We start from the raw sequence: 24,482 nt of genomic DNA on the forward strand, positions 1-24,482 counted from the left end.
ACAGTTTAACAAATGTATTAGCAGTTATCCCATTCCTCATTGATCTCATCTCATGGCAAACTGCATCCCACAAACAAACAAATTGTTAATTTAAGTCAAGTCAAGTCAAGTCAACTTTATTTGTCAATTCTGCCACATGTGCAGGACATACACAGAATAGAAATTGCGTTACTCTCAAACCCTAGTGATTAGAAAAATGCAAATAAAATAATTAAAAAGTAAAAATTTAAATAAATACAATACAATTTTACGTATAACAAAAAAAAGCTATGCAATATACAATATACAATATTCAAGTAAGAAGGCATAGTGGTGCAAAATAGGCAAATAGTGCAAATGGGGATTTAGTAGTGTACGGTAAGAGATAGTGTAACAACAAAGTCTTATGAGGTCCAATGCTTAAGCAGTCCAATGCTCCACAAAGTGACTGGAGCAGGCCAGTGAGTGCGTCAGAGAGTGAGTGTGTGTGTGTGTGAAAATAAGAAGATAACATTTCCAAAAACATCTCAGCTTGGTGGTGCTTCCTCCGGGTGTGCACATCACATGTCTCTCTGCAGAGTGGTTTGAGTTCTGCAGGGCGTCATGAATGTCTCTTCCAGTTGTTTCCATCACTGTCCATAGGACCAGAGTCCAAATGTATGTAGAATAGACATTCAAACATACCAGTTGGTTTTGTTGTTCGTCAACATGGGTCTCAGCTATTTCCAAGCTGCAGACTTCTCAGCACTCTAGTTTTATGGCCTCTTACCAGCCCCCATCACCTGACTTCAGACCTTCGTCTTGTGAGGGGGATATTTATGACTCCTTAATTGTCCACGCTCGGCAGAAAAAGCTCTCTGTGGAAAGGGTGCTGGGTTCCGTCATCTTACTGCTGTTATGATCCCAGCAGCCTTCAGAGTGTCATCGTATGCACAGTACAGTGGCACAGCGTTAGGTGATGTTCATAGGAAACTGCTGTTATCACCACCATAGCTTCTGGTTCCTGTGCTTTTGTCACGGTCTGGCTGGCAGACCGTGGGGAGATGGGGAAATAGGACCCAAACGCCGGACTCTTCAGTGCAACAGTGTTTATTTACAAGGTGGTGAAGTAAACAACAATAAATCCCCAGTTTCCCAGACTCCCGTGTAGTGTCTTCTTCCCAAAAGTCCCCGTGTAGTGCTCTCTGCCCCAGTGTCCCTGCACTCCCCGTGCTCACTGCTCCTTCTCGTCCCACACTCCTCCTGAGGGGAAAACAATAGAGGCAGCCGTTAACACTTATCCCAGTAGGCATACACTCACACTTGACTTGTTTGAAGACTGACGTGTAGTCAAACGCAATAATCCAGCGTCGGTGGAAGCTCCATCGCTCATCTAAATAGCTCCCCCGACGAGCCCAGATGAGGAGCAGGTGTGCGGCCAGGACTTCGGGTGTGGCCAGCCCTCAAGTTAGACCACGCCCCCAGGGCTGAAGGTGCCTGTAACTTGGCCACAGCAGAAAGGCAAAACACACACACACACATACCTGCCTACATACAGATGTGCATAGGGGCAGTGCAGACAACACACCAAATAATAATAATAATAATAATAACAACAATAACAATAATAGTCACAGTCCCCACTGCCCACGGACCCCGAGTCCCCAGAGCCGGGTCCGTGACAGTACCCCCCCTCTAAGGGTCGGCTCCCGACGACCCAAAACACAACAGAAACCACAACCCAACCACCCCAGGGCGGGCGGCGGGGGGGAAACAGGACGGAGGGCCGGAAAACCCCAGTTCAAAAGTCCAACCACTGCCATGGTGGCAGCAACAGTTCTTGCGGCCGACCCAGTGGACCGCAAGCAGGCAAAACCCGCTATGGGTCAGGCAGTGGTGGGAAAACCGTTCGGGCGGCCTACCTCCAACCCCGTGGTGGGAGCAGAACGCTTCAGGCGGCCTGCCACGGATCCGGTGGCGACGGCGTTGCAGTTCCGGCGGGCGGCCACGGGTCCGGTGGCGGCGGCATTGTAGCTCCCGCCTCAGCACAACCCATGATTCTCGATGTACCGGCCGGGCTGCAGGACGTGGCGGCCGGGCTGCTGGACGTGGCGGCCGGGCTGCAGGACGTGGCGGCCGGGCTGCTGGACGTGGCGGCCGGGCTGCTGGACGTGGCGGCCCCTCCAGCACGCCGACCTCCAGCTCTGGCTCAGCGGATCCCTCCGGACCTCCGAGCTCCTCCGGTGGCAGCGCGGGCTCACCAGGCTCGCTGAGCTCCTCTGCTGGCAACGCCGGTCCCTCCGGCTCGTTGAGGTCCGCCAGCAGCGGTGCGGGCTTCTCAGTGGGTGGCTCGCTGAGCTGCTCCAGCTCACAGTGCTCCTCCGGCATTAGCTCGCTGGGCTCCCCCGGCTCACTGTGCTCCTTCGGCATGCCGAGCTCCTCCAGCATTAGCTCGCTGAGCACCTCCGGCTCGCTGAGCATCTCCGGCTCGCTGAGCACCTCCGGCTCGCTGAGCACCTCCGGCTCGCTGAGCTCCACAGCTGGCGACGCGGGCTCCCCCCGCTCACTGAGCTCCTGCTCGGGCAGCGCGAGCTCCACCTGCAGCTCCCGCTCGCTGAGCTCCTGCTCGGGCAGCGCGAGCTCCACCTGCGGCTCCCGCTCGCTGAGCTCCTGCTCGGGCAGCGCGAGCTCCTCCTGCGACTCCCGCTCGCCGAGCTCCAGCTCCGGCTCGTTGAGCTCCTCCAGCAGCGGCGCTGGCCCCCCAGCTGGCACACCAAATAATAATAATAATAATAACAACAATAACAATAATAGTCACAGTCCCCACTGCCCACGGACCCCGAGTCCCCAGAGCCGGGTCCGTGACAGCTTTTCACAGAATCATGACGTCATCCTCGAACTCCTTCTGCGCTGTCGATGGAGCTTGGCACGCTCCCCTCATCCCTCGAGTTTTCATATCCCAACGCTGCTGAAGATTTAAGGCAGAGCACGTCGTACACCTTAATTGTCTTTCTCAGCGTCAATATTGAATGTTTCATTTTATTTAACATCTTGCTGTGGGAAGTCTCCTCTTGATCTCCTGGAAGCTCAGTAGCACAGCTCTCTGTGTGATGTCTGCTGTGCTGAAGATGATCTCTGATCCTCCTGAAGCCTCTCTCCTGGCCTCAGCTCCCATCCTGTGGACGATCCTCTCAGGCACTCCTTCTCGTCATGCATAGTCCTGATTTTGGGCCTGCTGGATCTGTCTCTCTTAGGTGAGAGTTGTCATGTGTCCATCTCCTCTGCCTTCCTCCTGGTTCAGCTGTTTCCGGCACCAGCTGGGGTCCTATAAGGATGAGCGTCGTAGTCAAGGTAACCAAGAGGGTCCTGGTCGCACACAGGTCCGTCACGCCTCGCACTTGGTTGCCCTAGAGTTGATCAGAGGCTGGAGGTTGAAGTGTGAGCTTACCCTACGGGGGCTCAATCAGCACTCCCCCCTCACCACTGAAACAACCAAGTGTGAGATTTCTCTATTGTGCTGTCTTGAGGGTGCCGGGGTTTCCTGGGACCTCGACCTCTTGCAGTGGCTCTGATAAATCCAGGAGGGTCTCTCGCTATTTTGCAGGCAGTTAAAATGGTCCTTGCTGTGGCTCCAAGGTCTGATCTCATGATGGGCCCCAACCAGCTTGACCTTTGACCTTAACCACTGCCTGGTCCTGTCAGCTATGCGCTTCTCACTGGGCCTCTGAAGATTTCTCAGGAGATTACTGCTGCACCTGTATTTCCTTGCTAGGAAGACAAACTATTTGGAGAGCATGTCAACAATCATCAAACCACATTCTTTAGTTCAGTGAACTTCACTTATAGGCCATCAAAGCCTCATCTGAACATGGGTGCACCACTTGCATAGGTTTAATATTTGTAAATAAAACGGCTAATCACACAAATCACTGCAACAATAATAGTAAACATTGCTTAATGTTACTCCTTGGACCCCACCTCTTGACGCATGGACACACTCATGCGCCAACACACCAAACCTGGATTCCTGTCTTAAAGAAAAAGATTAGCCAGATCATATCCCAGGCAACATCAGGGCATCTCCTCCCCTGGAGCAGCACCACCCTGGACCTATAACCCTGCAATAAAAATGTTAGTGTGTTTTGCATATTAAGTATGCTTAACACCTGGCTCTCCCAGGAGCCTGCATACACACCATCATGGCCTGGAAAGCAAAATCTGGAAGTAAAATCAACCTTCATACCTGTAAACAATTGTATCATAAGAACAATAAGCATTCAACATCAGCAAGACAAGTGTCATGTGCAGGTTTTCTCAAATCAGTAAACTACAATTATTTTCATAAGTCGCCTCAGACATGGATCATCCCATGTACTCAGGCAACATTAATGTAATCGTTGACTGCTCTTAAGCAAAGTCACTCCACTTATATATTACCATGGGCTCAAAAGTGGCCAGCTAATGAGCCCATATCAAACTATCCCAGAAACACTGTATCTCTTATTTGTTCTTCTCATGTCACTTGTCCGCTTCTGCCGAATCCTCTACACGCAGTCATAGAAAAACAAACATTAGCAACACAGTGACCATTGGTGGTCAGACGCAGGTCGACAGGTTCCAGAGGTGCCATAAAAAGACCATAAAGTTAGCCATCTATAGCTGTGGAAAGAAGTAACACCAGTTCTCAACACAGGAAATTTCACACATGTTATTCACATTATCAAAGTAACCTTCACATTTTCCCATCAACACAATGCAACAGCATCACCACTCATAACCTGTAAACACAGTTTTCCTCACACATAAACCCAGAAATCCTGTAGTAGGAAAAAACATCAACCAGTTGTCCTGGTATAAATCGCATCATCAATTCACATGAAGAAAAGAAAATGCAAATATTAGCGCTTGCGCAGGCGTATGCATACTTTGTCACAGTTATCTCTGTGAGCAACACAAGCCTATGAATAACACACCTGATAAATGCACAGACACAGAAAATGGCATTTAAAAGGTTAAATCATCATGCAACCTCGAGTGTTGCTGTCATCTTTCTGCTCCTGTAAAAGGAAACACATGGGTTCATCTGCACCTTTGTCAGGTGGGGGTTAACTTCACACAATCATGTTCAGTCAGTCAGTTATTTTAAAATTCTTACTCATTCACTCAGTGGTTCCTTCTTTTGCTAATTGTGGAAATTATCATCGCATTCGTTTCCACGCTCAGCAAAACGACGTTATTTCAAAAAGAAAAATAATTTAGACTGGATTTCCTCGTTGAATCCTTTTTGGGGGGGACTCTCATTTCCTAATTGTCCCAAATAAGTGGCTTTCTCCTGAGCCCATTTTAAATGTGGAGAAACTCACTTGCAACAATTGTCTTGACGACGTGTAACGCTTTTAATTCCCGACTTGCAGATCTGCTCAAAGAAAAGAAATTCACAAGCAAAAATCAGTGCTTGTTCAAAAATGAAAAATAAAAAATAACAGAGATTATCAAACCAAACTTTCAGTGCACTGTGAAAGTATCAAAATAAAAAGGCCTTGTTAAGTCATGACACAAACTCCTCATCAACTTCACAACAGGAGAAGAATCATCAGCTAGATTCACTCCAAACCAACCATCAGCTGCACAACACACCACACCACATAACTATGAGTTTAATCACCAGGTCTGTGCTCTTCACTCATTTAGGCCACAGATCTATTTTATTCAATTTTTCCTTTTTCCCTTCATCATAAAACATGTGACATGCTGTCATGCACTTCACAAAAGAAGTTTGTTCTGACGTATTCAGAGTTGTGTATCTAAATACAGGATTCACTCGCACATCAAAACAGGAAACTCAGTGTTTTAGAGTCTCCACTCTAACAAACTCCAACACATCCCATTCACTCGTGCTAGAATTCAGTCACCTTTCATTAATCTAAAAACCAATCAAATAATTTGCATATCGGCTATTAACCCACTAAGTTGACAGGACAACAGAAATGCATGTTCAAAATGTTATCACTAAAAGAGAATTTCCCTCATACAGTAAATTTAGTAGTAAACTTGTGCTGCATCAATCAAGCAGGAAGCTTCTCCCAATTTACTATATTAACACTAAATTTATTATCTGATCACTAGTTGGTCAAACCAGAATCTTTTTTCCCACAAAAGTTTAAATTGTTGTCCTGCAACCTAGAGAGTCAATTTTTTGCATTGGATAAATTCAGCATTTGATAACAAGTGTCTGCTAAATTGACACTATTTTAGCACTGATGAAAGATAACAAGCTAATTTTCATTGCATGTGTGTTTGTTATTAGGCAGGTTTAATGCATGTCTGTGGAGCTGCATATCCAACAGAGCATGTTCTCTGCCTTTCCTACACATTTCTCTGCTATTATTTGATCACTTCTTAACTAATGTGCTATGAGTCCACTGGTTTTTGCATCACATGAGGTGACTTGGACAAGATGATAAACAGACTCACACGCTTAAGATGTTGTCTAATCTTCATAAGCTCTCTTGTGTTTGTGTTAGTAGGGTTAATGCATGTTGTGCTTGTGTGTGTGATTTTGTATATGTTTCTATTTTTGCAGTGTTTCAGACTCCTTCACAATTTTCCAACTTAAGCAGTCAGTTTTGTTTTTCCCAGGTTTGCTAACCCAAATTTTGATTTCCCACATTAAATAATTCCTATGTGTTCTCACCTAGTCTTCTCACTCTGTTGTCCTCTCACTCTGTTGTCCTCTCCCACTTCAACAGTCCAGCAGCCGGCAGTTCTCCTTCAGCTTTGTCCTGTATTCCACTGTCTCTTCTTGCCATTTTACTCCACAGGTGGCAAATGTCAAACTCCAACTGTTCAGTTCTCCTCAAACGTTTTCTTCACATGCACAGTGAAGTCACAGCCTGTTGTAAACACAGTGCCATCCATCCGATCAGTCAGGATGATGGGTTTGCTCTTCTTCTCTGATGCTGTTTGTCCACATTGCTGCTGCTTTGCTGGGACTCTTTGCTCAGGACTTGCTGCTGTCTCTTTATCATGTTATTGCTTTGGAGCTGCATTCCTTGTCTTCAGGGAGGGGTGAGAGCTTGCTTGCTTGTGAGGTTGAGAGACACATGGCGCTGTAAATAAGTCAGCCAGAAACTTGGCCTGCATGTTTCCAATGATGTTGAAATATAACTTTCTTCCGACTGCTGCATGTGGAAAATTGATTCAGGTCTGCTTTTCACCTGAAAGTGACAAACTAAGACATTTTCATTATTATCATCGCTGCTTAATCAACACACATCTCTCTCTCTGTTTTTGTGAACAATCCTTTCTTAAAAGCAAAAAATAAAATCGTGGTTGTTTTTGGCTGATCAACACAAAACCTTTTCCCTATGATTTATTTTTCATCTACAATATAAATTCTTCCTCTTTTTCATTTGCATAAATAAATCACATGGCCGATGATACCATGGTGATCCATAAATATAATCACCAGTTTATTAAATTATTTTTAACCCAACAAAACAAATAAACAAAAACATGATGCTGATGCTACACACACACACGAGTCAAGGTGCAGGAAAACTGCTCACGGGAACGCTGCACACTCTCTGTTTCCCCCTCTTTGAGTAGTTCCCAGACAGCTCTTGATCTGATAATGTGTAGCTTGCTCATCAGCTCAGAAAAAAAACTGCAACGCAACATCACACAGTAGTTGCATGCTCTGCCCACAGCGGCAAAGTCTTACACTTTCATATTCAATACAGCTTCTCCATCATGTACTTTTAGATGTTTCATACAGGGTTCAGCATATTAGTTGTTTTCACAGGTGTGCTCCATATCTCAACAATGGCTCATAACAAGACGACAGTCTTTCACACAGGTCAAGTGCCTCTATGCACTTCATTAGTTTAAATATTTACCTATATCACTTCACCTCACATGTCATTGTACTGAATTTAAGCAACCACAAGCTTAATGTAGATTACTTTTAACAACTATCCACCTCAATTACGTCTATGGTCTGGCACACAGGCTGTTGTCGATCAGGGCAAGCTAAAGAGTTAACATTTTGTGTCAGCTGCCAGGAGCAAAGTCCAGCACAAACGTCTGTCTCCCTCCAACTCACTCTTGGTTGCTTAGAAACCCATGATAACAACAACAGTCGGTGTCACAGACCACGTGTTCTGCTCCGCACACACTCACACAACAACAACAACAAAAACGACGACGACGACAACAATGACAACAACACAAAATAGGCCTACTCCGGACTCACACCGGACCGCTCGGGACCCTGACCCAGTTGTGGGACGCTCACCCACTCGCGCGACAAAACCCAATGAAGGGACGCTCGGGACACACACCCAGGGCGATTTCAAAACCGGACACTCACCGGACGCTTGGGACCCTTGGGCGATTTAACCAAAACCTCTTTTTCGGGACACAAACCCAGTTATCGCTCCACAAAGCAGCGAACTTCTCAACGCCTCACAAAATGGCGGAGACTGCACAACGACACGGTTATAGAGTCGGCCTCTTCAAACTTACTTGGCGTTGCTTAGCGTGTAATATCAGCTTCGAATCCCGCCGATCGCCATTCATCGAGGAGAAAGATAGACCGCGAATCCACAGGAACTTCCTGGCTGACGTCAGTCTTTCAGCGTGTCCCTCCTCCCCTCGGTGAATGCGATTCCAGGGCTCCGGCTCTCGAAGGACCAATTAATGATAGGTTTGTAGCTTGAACCCATCCGCTGGAACGTTGAAGACAATATAATTACACTGCAAAGCAAGACACAAGTAGGCAAGCTTCTTCATGTTTCTCGTGCACGGGAGAGAACCGGACAGGCACCGTTCCTTCGCTTGACCCCAGTTGCTCTCGTCCGTTCTCCCGTACCACTGTTCTTTTATTGAGGTTACATGAATATGCATAAGTTCATTAACATATGACGTCTACATACACACAAAGAGTACCTTGCCTGTGTGTGTGTGTGTGTGTGTGTGTGTGTGTGTGTGTGTGTGTGTGTGTGTGTGTGTGTGTGTGGACTGCTGATCAAAGGGTCAAACATCCTTGGTCAGGAAGAGGGTAGCCTCCCCCTCACCCTAGATGGTTCATCCTAGATAACACGGTGAGGAAGTCCTGCAGTTCATCTAAACAAAGAGCACTTAGACTAGAACAGACGCAATTACGTTAATCCTACCATAAAACAATAAGACACGGTATGACCTCTCATGCTCCCAAAGTGCTGTCTAATACACACAAAGTTTGCAGACTATCAAGGATCAAAACCTCTACCAATCTACAACTAATTACAAAACTCTAAGCATATATAAGTAAATATTTCTAAGCATAAATGACAATCAACAATACAAATCTAACAGGGCTCCCCTTATGTTTCCTTTGTGTCACCTGAAACACCTGGTCCTCCCAGAAGGATCTCAGTTTCCCTGGTCCTCCCTTCTCACCAAAATTCCGGACCAGTACTCTGCACCCTGGGTACAGCTCTGCGCCATGTGTTTTTCTGTCATAGAGCACTTTCCCCCGTCGACTCTCCTTACAGGCTGTCGCTGAGGCCAGTTTGTAAGCGTCCTGCATGCGAATCTTCCACTTCTCAGCATAGTCTTGATGAGAAGGGCTTTGGTCATTAGCTGTGAGAGCAAAAATCATATCAATGGGGAGTCTGAGGTTTCTCCCAAACAAGAGGAAATAAGGTGCATATCCAGTAGCCTCACTGCGCGTACAGTTGTACGCATGGACCACCTTTGTCAGGGATGCCTTCCAGTCTGCTTTTGCTCCCTCTGGAAGGTTCCGAAGCATGGCCAACAGTGTCTTATTGAACCTTTCTACCTGACCATTTCCTTGGGAGTGGTATGGTGTGGTTCTGGATCCCTTGACTCCACTGTATCCCTCCAGCTTGGCAAAGAGTTTGTTTTCGAACTCTCTTCCCTGGTCATGATGGAGCCGTGTGGGAAAACCAAACTTCAACACAACAAGTCTCCAAATATTTTTTCTGCCGCTGTTTTGGCACTTTTATCTCTGCAGGGATAAGCCTGAGCAAATCGTGTAAAGTGGTCCATGACCACGAGGATATACTCATACCCTCCCTTACATTTCTCCAAATGTAGAAAATCAATGGAGACCAGCTCAAACGGGTACGTTGTAGTGATATTGATCAGTGGGGCTCTGGTGGGCTTGTGGGGACGCTTGTTTTTTAGACAGCTACACACCTGTGTTATGTAGTGCTCCACGTCCTTCTGCATGTGAGGCCAGTAAAAGCGATCCCGAATGAGGGCCAAAACTCTCTCCACCCCCAAGTGACCCATGACTTCATGTAGTTCTTTATAAATGAGCGAATGGAACTTCTTAGGCAGGAGTAGCTGTGTTCGGCTGAGTGTTTTCCTGTACAGTAAACCATCCTTATCAAGGTGCAGTTTCTGTTTTTCCCTTGCCAGGGCAGCGATCTCCTTGTTGCCTGCCTGTTTTCTGCCTTTTGGCCACCGATTAGAGATGACATACTTCAGGACTTCCCCGATCACAGGATCCTCTTTTTGTGCATCTCTTAAGTTTGCCTTAGGGATTTCCAGACCTGACATCCCTACCTCCTCACTTTGCTCTGCTACCACAGTTGAGATGTTTAACGGGCAGAGCCAGGGTTCACTTCCCTGCAGCTGAACAGCCAGAGCCTGAGTCACGCTGTTTAGGACCTCAGGTGTCACTGCTTCTGTACACGTTTGTATGTAGTGTTCCATATCCAAGGGCATTCGTGAGAGACCATCTGCATCCCTGTTAGCTCTACCAGGTCGATACTTGATGGAGAACTGGAAGTCAGCGAGTTCAGCCACCCATCTGTGTGTGGTTGCATTCAGTTTTGCCTTTGTCAGCACATATGTGAGGGGGTTATTGTCAGTGTAGACAATAAAGGGTGGTGGATAGTAGAGATAATCTCTAAACCTCTCACATATGGCCCACTTCAGGGCAAGAAATTCCAGCTTCCCTGAATGGAGGTGGTAGTTCTTCTCTGGGGCAGTAAGGGTCCTAGACCCATATGCAATAACCACTAGCTTCCCATTTTGTCTTTGGTAAAGCACAGCTCCAAGTCCCTCCTGTGATGCATCACAGTGTAAGATGAATGGTTGCTCGAAGTCAGGATAACCTAAAACGGGGGGCTGAATGAGGAAGTTGACGAGCTGACAGACCACCTGATGATGCTCAGCTGACCATGCCACTGGGTGAGAGGATGGTAGCTGACCCCCTTGATTCTTTGTCTTTTTGTTGTGTTTTGACTTCCTGTCTCTCCCTTCCCCTGGCTTTTCTGAGGAGAGCAGGTCATAGAGTGGCTTTGCAATGCACGAAAAGTTAGGAATATAGTTGCGATAGTATGAGATGAATCCCAACAGCTTCCTCACTTCCCCAATGGTGGTGGGGTTCCTTTGTTTTAAGGCTTGGACAGGCGCAATGTCAGCGGGGTCCATGGTGTGACCATCTTGAGTTACCAACCTCCCCAGGAATCTCACCTGATTTTTGAACAGTTCACATTTCCTGGGTGTTAATTTCACTCCATGGCTCTGATAACGCTGCAGGACCTGCTTTAGATCATTTAAGTGGTCCTCAAATGTTTTTGAATGAACAAGGTTGTCATCCAAGTAAGGCAGACATGTGTCGTCCCGCAGCCCTGCAAGGCATTCTTCCATCGACCTCTGAAACTCTGCCGGTGCAGACGACAGCCCAAAAGGGATTCTTACCCATTCATACAATCCCCAGGGTGTGATGAATGCTGTGAGAGGGCAACTTGACTCTTCCAGGAAGCCCTGGTGATAAGTCTTCCCTTGGTCTAAGGCCGAGAACCAGGAGCTTCCTTTCAATGTGTTGAGCATATCCTGTATGCGTGGTATGGGATGGCGGTCAGGGATTGACTTCATATTTAGCTCCCTATAGTCACAGCACAAGCGGAGGCTGCCATCTTTTTTTCACACACATACGATGGGGGTGGAGTAGGAGGATTTTGATTTCTTTATCCACCCTCTATTCAGCAAGTTTTCCAGATATTCTTTTACTTCTTTATGAAGTGGCTTAGGCACTGATGTATATGTTCGGCGAACAGGTGTGGGGTCGCTGCTTAAGCTGCAGTGAGGGGATATTGCCAACATCCTGTTCATCACGAGCAAAGGCATTACTCTCCTCCCTTAATAGCTGCCTGATCTTCAGCTGCTGTGCCGGAGAGAGATGGTCGAGGGGAACTGGGGGGTCCCATACACCTTCACTGTTGCTTCTTGTTCTGTTTTCCTGTTCCCCAATTTGGCTAGCTGGAGGTGCAGCTGTTGCTTGTACAGTAGGTCTTGTTGTTCCCAACTGTTCTATTTCCACTGCCACTGTGTTAGCTGGGTAAATAGTTCGGACCCTCTGAGTTTGTCCCAAAACAGTTCTCGGAGGCAGTATGATCTCATAAGCTTTGGTATTAGTGACTGGGAAGCTAATACGGGACCAGCTGCCTTGCTGTAAATGGGCAACGCACTCTTGCACCTCCAATCCCTCTGGCATCTGAGGGTAGGGGCTGGGCTCGAACAGGACATCCTGCTGGGAGTGGGCCTGCTCTCACACTACACTTGACCACTCTTGTCTGACCAGGTGGGATACTCATTAATTCTCTCCCAGTTTTCACTCTGCCCTCACCTAGCCCATCGTCTCCACTCTTCATCACCTTTATAAAGACCTCAGCTTTCTTACAGTCAATGGAGAATGCTGTGCTAACAGCTTCTGTTACAGCACGAGGTGGCTCTATTCCCCTCTCTAGCATGTATTCAATCATGTTGAAGCCAATTATTGGCTCCTCCGCCACCCCATCTTCCTGAGCTACTACTAGTACTGGCACAAGAAGCTCTAACTGCGCAGCCTCTTCTGTAGGCAACCTGAATTTGATTTCAACGCACCCGGAAAATGGGATAAGTGTCTGGTTTACTGCCCTTCCATCTAATATACCAGGCCCAATGATTTCAGTTAAACTCCTAACTTTGAGGTGTGGGATGTTCTGTTGTCTCCATTTTTCATTTATGAGACAAACCTGTGATCCTGTGTCCCACAACGCTGTGGTTTTTACTCCCTCAAGCAGGCAGGTGATCACGTGCGTCTTCCCAATAAGATTGAGGAGCTGGGCTCTTCGCTTTGGGGAGAGGAGGCTGACGGAGACCACTTCATTCCTCTTATCTTGTGTGGCGGCTGCTACTTTTGTCTCCAAATGTTTTATACTGTCCGTTAAGAGTTTGTGAACATCTTGTTGTTGCTCACCTTGGTTTAGTAGCTGAAAAGAGGGTGACGGGCGTGGGTTCACCGTGCTAGCTGACATACCAATCTGCTCTGCCCTGTCTGGAAGTTTTCTCCGGGTGTGGCATCCCCTTGACAAATGCCCACTTTGTCCACATTTGAAGCAGTGGTCGCAGTTTTCTCCTCTATTGCTGTCCTGACAATCCCTGCAGCCACGTTTGAGACTTGGGCGGTGTGAGGGAGAAGGTCGGCGCGACTCACAAATAACTCCTTTTATTTCAGCTATTTCCCCTTTTAGTTGATTGATGATATCAAACAGCTCAGTTTCCTTGCGTGTCACTGTTGCTGGTGCTTTAGCAGCTTTACCTTTTGTCGAGGTGGAGAATGGCTGGTCTTGCCCACCCACTGCACCAACCGCTGCCTCCTGCACTGACTGTGCCTCTGCTTTTATCTCTCTTACTTTCATTTCTCGGGTGGTCTTTCTGAATTTTTGTTGCCTCTCCCACTCAAGGCTGGCCGCTTCATTTGTCTTTGCAATCAGCACATCGTCAGTGACTGCTGGATCATCCAGGTAGGGTTTGATCTGGTATTTCACATTGTCGCTAATCAGACCTGTGCCAACGGCTCGCAGAAACTTTTTCTGAATCAGTTCGACACTGTATTGTTCATCTGTTCCTGGCTCCCTTGATGATGCTAGGATTCTTTCTTTCAGCTCGATTGCCCTAAATAGAAAGTTCTGTGGGGACTCATTACTTCCTTGAGTGATATTTATCAGACGATGATAGAGGTCAGTAGAGCTATCCTCCTTGTAGTGTCCCCTCAGTATGGTACGAAGCTGCATGAGGGTGAGGTCTGTTTTAATCTCTAACATATCACGGAGACTTAGGCCTGGGCTTATGGCCCTAACAACAGCTTCAATAATTTCAGCTTCGCTGTGATTCTTTTTAAGTCTCATTTTGATTTGATGAATCAGGTTGGAGTATGACAGTTTGTCTTTCTGACCCCGTTCCCCAATTTGGCCACTGATTCCAAATTCCCTGCGTATAGTCACTTCAGGGGGCTGTGTTGCTGGTGAAGCAGGTAACGGTGATGGATGAGTAGGTAACTGTGCAGTTTCTTGGGAGGCCATTCTGTCTGTCAGTCTTGGCATTTCTTCCTCTAACCTTCTTGTTGAGGTTTGAAAACTTAGTCGCAATGCTGCATATTGTTCTTGTAGACTGGCCAATGCAACTGCATCCCTACCGATACTCTCTTCACGTTCCTGTGCAGGGTCATCTCTTTCCTTTAGTTCTTTAACAGTTTTAATTAATCTGTCCAGGAATGTGTGTGCTACTTCCTCTTCCTCCACTTCAATAATTGTTTCAACTGCTTCACTTATTGTTCTGATCAGCGTGTGCTTCTTTGTCTGTTTCCCAATTGAGATTTTAGCTTGTAAACACACTTCTTGTAGTTGGTCTGACCTTAACTGCAGCAAGCTCTCACTTAGCTGGTCTTGCAGTTGCTCCAACTCCATAATGTGTGTGACGATTCTGTAATCTCACACTGCTTCTCAGTAGCACCGCTGATCCCACCGCTGCCACCAAATTTTGTTGCACACTTGGATTAAAATGAATTGAAACCAGTGTGGCTTTGTGAGTTCGCCTTTACTGCATCTGCAAATATATACATGGACATAGCACAACGTTACACACTTTTGCAGTCTCACACAACTCTTATAGGCGCACTGCCTTATGGGTAGTCTTTAAACTCAAATCACTAATATTTCTTACAGTGTAACAATGAAATAAACACAAACAAAAGATAGTGTGATCCACCAGTCTATATCTGCTGTGATTACAGCCCGGTACAGGTATAAATCCACAAAAGTGCCACGAGGTTTCCGCACAAACTAATGAATTAGATCTAGCTGCTAATCGTTAGCGTCACGGCTAATTCACATTGCTACCAATAACTTATACACTAATGACACAACTTTCCCACATTCTCTGCAACCCCGTGGACTGATCTGTAGATACATTTTAAGTTATTTACCATCTTGTATCTGCTTACTCTCAAATATATACATGGACATAGCACAACGTTACACACTTTTGCAGTCTCACACAACTCTTATAGGCGCACTGCCTTATGGGTAGTGGCTGGGCTTATTTACTCCCGCTAGAGCTGCTCATTTTAGGGGATACTCGCTCTTGTGGTGTAACGGAGGAATAACTACACTCAAAAAAATGAATGAGGTGGATTGTTCAGTGTATATTAATTATTTATTTTCATTTTACTTAAAATATATGTTTTTGTTAAGTTAACATATGTTTTTCTAATCAAGTCTACGTAATTGTGTCTATTATTCAATGTACATAATACTGTGTTACTTGATCGCATAACATTTAAGTTAAGTCAATTAGGATCGATATACCTTGTATATCCACAAGGTGGCAGTAATGCAAAAACAGTTGTAATGAAACCGCGCAGAACAAGAAGGTTTCACGGCTTGTGCCTGCTCATGCGCAAGACTTCAAATTTAACTGAAAAAGGCTGTTTTGGCGCCAAGCTGCTGTTTCTTTGAGAGGTAAGACCACTTTTTTCTTTGACTATGTTGTGTAGTATCTATATGTCCAGCATGGTTATATTTTACGTTTGTCTTACAAGACATGTTATATCGTTTGCGTGTGCTTGTTTTACATTAGTTTTACTGGGTCCTGGACATGCTTATTTTGTGGACTGTGTAAGAAACATTTTTATTGTTTTTTGTTTTATTAAGGGATTAGCTACAGGGGTTCATGGGGTTATTCTTTCAAGGGGTTATTTTTCCATTTGCTTTCTTGGGATTCCTTTTCTGTAATCCGAGAGTCGGAAATATCGAATAGGATAGCAAGGATAGCATAAAGTGACATTTAAAATCCAAAAAGTGAAGGGCGAAAGCCACTGTGACACCATTGCTCTGCTCTATCAGTAATCTGTATTATGTAAAAATGGTCTGTAAATACAGCATGTTTCCTAGCGGAGTTATACATATCAATGTAGTTATAAATTACAGTTTGTGAAAGTACACACTTAATTTTTTTAATAAAATTATTCAAGACATATGAGTGGACAGACAATGGAGGTCGACAGACCTGGTGATAATTGCTTCTATAGAAAGTTAGCACATGGCAGTGTCAATCTCTTGCTTTTCTTCTGAGTAGTATTTTATTTAGTTGTAATTCAAACAATAATTTGCTTCTTGAAATTAAGTAATGAATTTCTTGTTTTACTTTATAAATCTCAGATCCTGCCTTTACCTGCTCCCTCCTATACTGATGTGGTGTATGTGGTATTGCTGAGCTTGTATGTGGTATGTGAACTGTTATACTTTTAAAAACAAAACTGTTTTATAAGTTAAGTTTTCTTTTGTGACCCATCCCATGCCCCTGTTATTTCTTCTCCACATCTGAACCATGGTAAAGGTTGCAGTTCAAGGGCCTGAGGCATGAAATTCTTTTCAGATCAGCTGTGATCAATATTTTTTGGAACTTGATAAATAACAATAAAAGCTGTAATGGCTCCATTAGCATTTTGTGTAAATGTTTGTGTTAAAATTATTGCTTTAATGAGGTCTTACTACATTAGTTTTAGTTTGTATATGTGTACATATAGTATGTATATTTACAGTACAGTATGTTGTGTTTGTTGACATATTTTCAGGTGGAAGCAGAATATGTGAGGATTACTACTGCTGCACATGTTCCAAGGCTTTTTACACAACTTGACCAATACACTGACCAGCTCATAAAAGTCTTCAAGAAAAAAGGAGGCGTTGCAGGGAAGAAAATTAGACAAACTTTGGCCCCAGCCACACAGGTGCATTATTCTGTTGGTAGCAAAATATTATGGCTAATAAGATCATTTTCAAATTTAAACAGCTAGTGTATGGTAGCTGCACAGTGCACTTACATTTATATTAAGCAAGACAAAGTTTGGTACTCAAAACGTTGGAAAATTTAAATTACCTAAACATATGTAAAATCTGATCCCTTGATTTAGGTTAAACCAGAAGTGAATGTTTTTATGTTATGTTTTGAATGCAAAAAAGATGATGTATTAGTTTGTCTTTACCTCCATTATGGACATATATAATGTGGTGGAAACCCTGCCCAACAGGTTAACTATTCATGTCCATGTGATGATTAGTTGGTCTTGTGTACATGTCTATCTGTGCAGTGGATATGTCATTCATTTTGCGTATAATGTGAGTTTCTGTCATCCTAAAGTATATCTGTTTTCTCTTCCTGTATCTCTGCCACTCTCTACAGAAGGAAACCATTGAAAAGGGGAGGGAGTGTGTCCTCAGGGCACTACCTTTTTACCTGAATGAAGACCCAAGCATCCTCTTCAAAGAATAATTGGTTGGTAATTTTAGTTTAGTTTTTTATCTGTATTAAACCAAATTTTGAATAACTAATGTTGTTGCATGTTGTAATGTTGTTGTTGTTGTAATTTGCATGGAACCTGTTTAAATGTTTTGGGAAATCTTCTTGTATACCCAAACTATTTCTATTTATCGTTGAATCTGTAGTCTAAAATAGTGGCACACTGGGGTGCATGTTCCTAATATTGTGTTTACGTCATTAAAGGGTAGCTTTGGCCCTTTTTCTTTCATTTTTTAAAACTGGATGCCATTTTTCTATGTTTTTGTGTCTAAGCTACAGCTGTTCAGAGGGAGCTGGAACAAATTACCCTTGCTATCTTTACCATCGAAAGAGCTGATGCCAGCACTCCTCCAGCCGATGTGGGTATAACCATCTAGTGTGTCCTGCATGGCCTGGAAGACCTGGCCTCTGCATGTGCACTCTTAATGGGTGGGATATATGCACTGAATCTCAGTTAACCTCAAGACTGAAAGCTAAGAGACAATCAAAAGTATTGAGATTTAAAGGATTTAATTGAGAGATGATACTGCACCAGAAATGTTGAAGGGTGGTGTGTATATTAGCGTTCAAGGCATATTGTTATGAGGTGGAAATATGTTCATATTCAGTTTGTGTTACATTGTGTGCATTGTAAAGGTAATTGCAATACATACTAAAAATAAGGGTAAGTTAGGAGGTTGATCTGATATCCTCGTGTTGGTGTTGTTCCCAGATCATCATACTAAATGTTGTTCCAGGATCAACATTGCAAGTGACCAATCAGAATGTTGTGACGTCATACTTTTGCGACTTCAGGAAAAACCGGCGTAAAACAAAAAACTGTACTTAAGCTGCGTGAAACCGCCTCTGTCCGCCGATCAACTGACCCTAACCCTAACCGTAACCCTTTAATAAACAGTAAGCAGAATTGATATTGTCCTTGCAACATTGGAATTTCATAAATGCACGAATGGCTTGGCGCGCAAAAGAATAACGTCACAACAATGTGATTGGTCACTTGCAATGTTGAACCTGGAACAACATTTTCACGATGGTCTGGGAACAACACCAACACGAGGATATCAAATCATCCAAGTTGGGAATGCAGGATGAATGTATATTTTGTGGACTTTTAAAGACGAACAATTGTTTCCATGTTAAAATGTTTACATCTGAAGTTTTTTGCCCAAACACTGGTAAAATAAATGTTGACAGTGGCGAGTGTTAAGTGGTTACTGCTGTGCTGTTGCAAAAAAACTGAACGCTGACAAGCTGTTTTATTGTTAGACCATAATGTTGGCATGTTTTGTTAAAGTTTTATTTGGGATGGTGATGTAATTTTCTTTGATTGCTAATATCAGTGGACTATTTATTATTATTATTATTATTATTATTGTTGTTGTTGTTGTTGTTGTTGTTGTTGCATAATTTTTTTTAAAATTGTGGCTGTTGAGGTGGACACTTCACTTTGCATTGTTAAAGGAAAGCACTTCATTGGCATTGTGTTACTGGACTGACCCTAAGCAATCATTGCAAATAGCAACTTTGCTATCCATTTTAGACACTAAAAGAAAAAAACACTCACAGACCTTACTAGCATCACATGTGCATAACTCAAGTGTCATCTTATTAATGTGTTATGTGATCTTCAATGCGTTTTTTTTTCTTCTATTTCTGGTAGATACAGACATTTAATTTAAAGTCTTGATGTTGCATCTGTCTACATACTGTTAATTACTAACCCTAATGAGCTGTTGTGTTTTATTTTGGACTGGGTTTACACAAATGCTCACTGAATGTGTTGGCAATAAAATAAATTTAAAAAAATAAGTTGGATGTACTTAATTCATTTGTGTGGAACCTGTTGACAAAATAGATTTAGGTAAAACTAATTAATAAAGCACAAGGTGGCTGAAAATATAATATTTGAATTAATCTAACTTAAATTTAACATTTTACTGCCACAAATAAGAAATGTGTTGAAGTAACTAATCTTAACTATCTAACCTGTAAATATATCATCTATGTTCATACAACATAACTTGATTTAGTTAGTCTTAAATATGTCTTGTTAATCTTAAGTAGTTTTTTTAAATTAGATGAACTAAAGATTTTTGCTTTAAACTAACATAATTCAATTTCGTGGAACCTGTTGACAAAATAATTTTAATTAAAGTCAACGTTTCATTTTTTTGCTTCCTGCACTATGTCATTTTTGGAGACTGGGGCACACATTATATTACCACAATCAAAGAAAATACATATTTGAACAATCAGACCATTTAACTAAAGATTATGGGGGGTGTCCTGTTTTGTCCACAATGTCTTTCTTGTCCTTACATGCACAGTGAAGGATTAAACTTATTGTGTTTTGATTTTGACCCAGGTGTCGTCTACATATCTGTACCAGTGGCTGGGTACTCTCCCTTTAAAAGAGCGAAGCGCTTTTCTTTCCACTTCTTCCATGTAAAGGTTGGCTGTAATAGGTGACACGGGGGAGCCCATAGCACAGCCATGTTTTACATGGGTTATCACTACGTCTCCACTGCTTCCGTGGTAGGTATGCAAGTGAAGAGAGAGACTACATACAAGGACACCATGGTTTCATCTGATTCCAGGGTAAGTTTCTGGACCTTGTCGGTGGAGTTATTGATGTGATGTGTGTGTGTTCCCCACAAGTGGTGCTAGGATGGTAGCAAGGTGTTTCGAAATGTTGTAAGTAGCTGAGTTTATGCTACTGACAATGGGTCTGAGCGGGACACCTGCTTTGAGGAAGTCCGTAGATGCAGGGTATGACATCCCCTGGGTAAAGGTGGTGATATGTAAAGCGGTCAATGGTTTTGTCCTTTTTCAATGTCTTGAAGCAAGCTATAACTTTTTGTAGCTGCTTGTGGGGTCTCGCTTTCAGGCTTCATAGGTATTGTTGTCATTGAGGAGAGTAGTGATCTTTGTGTGGTAATCCGTAGTGTTTAGGACCACAGTGCACCTTCCCTTGTCAGCTGGTAATATATATTGATGTTGTGGTCTTTGCTCAGGGAAGCGATGGCCTTCTTTTCTTGTATTGTGAGGTTAGACGGAGAGACTTTGGCACTGGAGAGGGTGGATGAAACTTTCATCCTGATTTGCTCTGCTTGTGTCTGTGACAATTTGTTAATTCGTATGGTGGTTTCTGTGGCTGTGATGAGGTCCACTAGGGGCAACTCCTCTCCTCCTTGCTGACTCCATATCTGTCAATATGTTGCGCACTTATCTCTTGCCCAAAAATCTCTTCGTGGTAAAACGCCACAAATCCCACCAGTGATTCACTTCCTTATAAACAATTGAGTCATTGGCTGTATCCCAATTCAGGGTCTGCAGCCTTAAAGTACGCAGCCTTAACGGTCCACAAGGGCCGCGTACTTAAAGACCGCTAAGGCCGGAAGTGCGAGCCTTGTGAAATGGGACGGTCTAGCCTCCGTTGCGCTGCCCAGGTTGCCCAGCAACCATGATACTAACAGCTGGAAACATTTCATACAGCTTTGTTCGACAGAAATGAAGGAGAAAATCTTTTGTTCGTTTGTTTGTTTCTACGTGAGCTTTGATCATTCTCTGTAAGATTAAGCTCAGCTATTGAACGGCGTATATTTTAAAGTAAAGGCGTTAAAACCAAGTTAGTACAAACGTCACTAATGTCACATAACTTTGTGTGGCCAACAGTAATGTTTTAATGTTCTTCATTATTAAACATTTGCACATAAATAAGTGACATAATATTCAGTACTTAAAGTTTACTCTTCGGGTGCCCCTCATCTGCCTTTTTTTCTTTTTTCGGCAAAATTATCCACACCCACCGCCGTGCTATGCATTCTGGGATATGTTGGGCCAGGAAGTCTACACCGCCATGTCCTTAAAATTCAGGGAAATGAAGGACGCATCTGAGGGCTGCATTTCGAGCAGCCTTTGAATTGGGACAGCCTTCGTCGCGACGCTGTGACGTAATCGGCCTTAAAATGCGGCCTTTAAGGAAAAGCATTCGATCGAGTGGAATCGGGGTATCTTTTTGCAGTCTTGAGGAAATTTGGTTTTGGTAACAATTTTATATCTTGGATTCATCTTTTATATACTACGCCACTGGCATCTGTTTGTACTAACACTGATTTCGGAGTATTTTACTCTCACCTTTACTTTTCACTTTAGCAATAGAGCCTCTCTCTGTGGCTCTCAGAACCTCGCCTCTGTTTCAAGGGGTTATTCGTGGTGGTACGGAACATAGGGTTGCTTTATATGCAGGTGACTTATTATTATATGTTACAAATCCAACAATTCATTTATCCTCTATAATGAAAATACTTCTACATTTTGGCTCTTTCTCTGTGAATGTTTTCCCATAAACCCAGCTGCACAAGAGCTTAGACAAACCGATTTTGATTTCCAACTAGCTTCTTCAGGCTTTAAAGTGCATATTACCAGTTCATTTAAAGCTTTGCAAGCAGCAAAATTTAACCCTTTGCTGACCTATGTAAAGTTGTCTTTTCAAAGAAGGGTAAACCTTCCTGTATCACTTCTTGGCACTATTATTTTCATCCCTTCCTGTTTCCCTGTTACAGTTTACAGACAACCCCTTTCTAATTGGCTCTCTAAAAATATGGTATCAATTCCAGCATCACTTCAATTCAGTCTCTGCTTCTGCTCTGACCCTAATCTGCAACAACCACCTTTTCCCCCCATCGCTGGTGGACTCCTCCTTTTGCATATACGCAAGAAAAGGTATCAAATGTTTTTATGACTTTTTTAAAGATAACATTTTTCTCAGCTTTAGTGACCTTTGTTCTTTGTATGATTTGCCCTCGTATCATTTGTTCTGCTACTTTCAAATAAGACACTGTGCATCTTCTATCTTGCCAGAGTTTCCAAGTCAGCTTCTCAAGCCTTGGTGGGAAGACTTATTCCAGTTGAAGCCTCACAGTAAGGCTCTAATATCACAAGTATATACTTTAATTATGGCATCGAGCAATTACTCAACCAAATAATTACTTTGAGTTGGGAAAAGGAACTGGGTCTTACGTTTGGGGAAGGTTACTGGGACAAAATAATTGACAAAATTCATACTTCAGCCTCATGTGCAAGACTCTCTTATTCAGTTTAAGACGGTATACAGATTACACATCTAGATTATCTAAAATATACCCCAGCATTCCTGACCTGTGCAACAGATGCAACGCCTGTTTTTTGCCTTCCCGACACTTAAGTTATACTGGACTTTTTATTTTGAAGTGCTCTCTCATGTTTTGAGCGTTACACTCCAACCATGCCCACTAGTTTGGTGTTTCTGAAAAGGCAACCGTAAACCTTAGTCATAAACAGCTGGATGTTATGTTCACTTCACTGCTGGCACGACGTAGAATTTTGCTGTCTTGGAAAGCTCATCACCTTCCAGCCCGATCACGTTGGCTGGAAGATGTTATGTTCTTTTTAAAAATGGAGAAAATAAAATTCAGACTCAGAGGAAATGTTAATAAGTTCTCACAGATGTGGCAGCCTTTTATTATTTACTTCAGTTCATTGAAAACACTTCCAACAGACTAAACTTTAGTACCATGGGGTTTTCTTTTGTTCTGGTTCTGGGGGGAGTGTTTTTTTGTTTGTTTGTTTGTTTTTGTTTGTTCTTTTTTTCTTTGCTTTTTCTTTTGTTTTGTTCTCTCTCTGTGTGTTTTTCCCACTTTTTCCTTTATTTTTATTTTATTTATTTAACTTTAATGGCCTAATCTGTATTGAGATATATCTTTGTGTCTGTGGTACCCTCTTTATTGGGCCTGATATGTCAACTTACATGTAAAAACTCTATAAATAAAGAGGGAGAGGGGCTGAGAAAGTTCAGTTTTGAATGGGTGTAAATATTTTATTTACAGTTTCTCATACAAAAGGCATATAGTATTCTTCATGTACATTCATACCAGCAGCAGGGTTAAATTCATACTGGCCGTTGTCTGGTGGCATCGACCAGCCAAATGTCTGGGGCGAGTTGGGGAAGGTCCACTGAGGTCCAGGAGCAAAACTGTCCACAGCATGATGATAGGGGCCCTGATGGTTTCCACCATTTGGGATTGGGTTTACCTCCTGGTGCTCGGTGTCCTGCTGCCTGAATGGGGGCTGTCCCTCTCCCTGAAACTGAAACACAGACAGGTGGACTGTCAGTAAAATAAGAACACTTTAAGAATACTTCAATCAATTCCCCGGATAATGACAGAATCAGAAACAGTGCTTTTTAATAATAGGAGATACTCTAATAGGAGATGTCTCTCTCCCTGAAACTGAAGGGGACAAGGGGACTGTCAGTAAAACGAGAATAGTTGTTTTAAATTATTGGCATTACACTTTTTTAAATACAGTCAATTCCCCAGATAATGACAGAATCATCTTCATCATCGTTTATTTGTATAGCACTTTAAGAACACACCAGGCAGACCAAAGTGCTGAACAACACAGATCAAAACAACAACCAAATTAAAAATACCATAAAATCAAAATCATAAACAATTCTGTTCAATAATTGGAGATACTTACATGAAGTGGGACGCCCTGATTCACATGCTGAGGATGTGACCTCCTCCTAAACTTACTCCGTCTGTTTTGAAACCAATTTTTTACCTAAAGACGGAAGAAAACAGAAAACATTTAATCAGTACAATGGACCCAAAATTCAATTTCTTATGTTCTATTGAATTGAAAAACACTCACCTGTCTGTAGGTCAGACCTGTCATCTCTGCCAACTGTTTCATCTCCCTTGGCTCATAGTAACGTTTCAAATTAAAGTGATGGACAAGAATATTCAACTGCCTCTCCGTGAACACCACCCGGGCCTTTCCTTTAGGTTTCTCTGGAGCAGTGCTGGGATGGTGCAGAGTGGCAGTGATGTTGCCATCCT

At 43.3% G+C, this 24,482-nt stretch overlaps 1 protein-coding gene and 2 long non-coding RNA genes across 4 annotated transcripts; 1 reads left to right on the forward strand and 2 right to left on the reverse strand.

Annotated features, from left to right (window-relative positions):
• Positions 1–1,052: 1,052 nt before the first annotated feature.
• Positions 1,053–1,567, reverse strand: LOC146567559 (uncharacterized). The gene is made up of 2 exons (XR_014893774.1): positions 1,303–1,567; positions 1,053–1,221 (listed from the first exon to the last, which is right to left on the reverse strand). It is a non-coding gene; the product is annotated as an uncharacterized LOC146567559 (long non-coding RNA).
• A 10,437-nt stretch (positions 1,568–12,004) lies between these two features.
• LOC146567560 (uncharacterized) lies at positions 12,005–14,869 on the reverse strand. The gene is made up of 2 exons (XM_085285857.1): positions 12,447–14,869; positions 12,005–12,334 (listed from the first exon to the last, which is right to left on the reverse strand). The coding sequence occupies exons 1-2, from the start codon at positions 14,703–14,705 to the stop codon at positions 12,005–12,007; spliced, it is 2,589 nt and encodes an 862-aa protein (XP_085141983.1). The 5' UTR covers positions 14,706–14,869.
• A 702-nt stretch (positions 14,870–15,571) lies between these two features.
• On the forward strand, positions 15,572–18,588 carry LOC146567561 (uncharacterized). Of its 2 annotated transcripts, XR_014893948.1 has the most exons (5): positions 15,572–15,758; positions 16,458–16,523; positions 16,874–17,029; positions 17,482–17,574; positions 17,872–18,588. It is a non-coding gene; the product is annotated as an uncharacterized LOC146567561 (long non-coding RNA). The 2 variants fall into 2 exon arrangements; XR_014893947.1 differs by lacking the exon at positions 15,572–15,758 and having other exon boundaries at positions 16,113–16,523.
• The last annotated feature ends 5,894 nt before the right edge of the window (positions 18,589–24,482 follow it).

The sequence above is a fragment of the Mchenga conophoros genome, linkage group LG9, assembly GCF_057382185.1.
Source record: "Mchenga conophoros isolate Kocher_MC1m ecotype Shallow Benthic linkage group LG9, M_conophoros_male_GT1.1, whole genome shotgun sequence".
Taxonomy (NCBI): Eukaryota; Metazoa; Chordata; class Actinopteri; order Cichliformes; family Cichlidae; genus Mchenga; species Mchenga conophoros.

What these genes read in the sequence shown, in the direction of transcription:
- LOC146567560 (XM_085285857.1), bottom strand. Translation starts at nt 14,705, where the DNA reads ATGGAGTTGGAGCAACTGCAAGACCAGCTAAGTGAGAGCTTGCTGCAG. An exon ending in GAGGGATTGGAGGTGCAAGA is followed by an intron (nt 12,335 to 12,446) that starts GTGCGTTGCCCA and finishes GGACAAACTCAG; the next exon opens with AGGGTCCGAACTATTTACCC.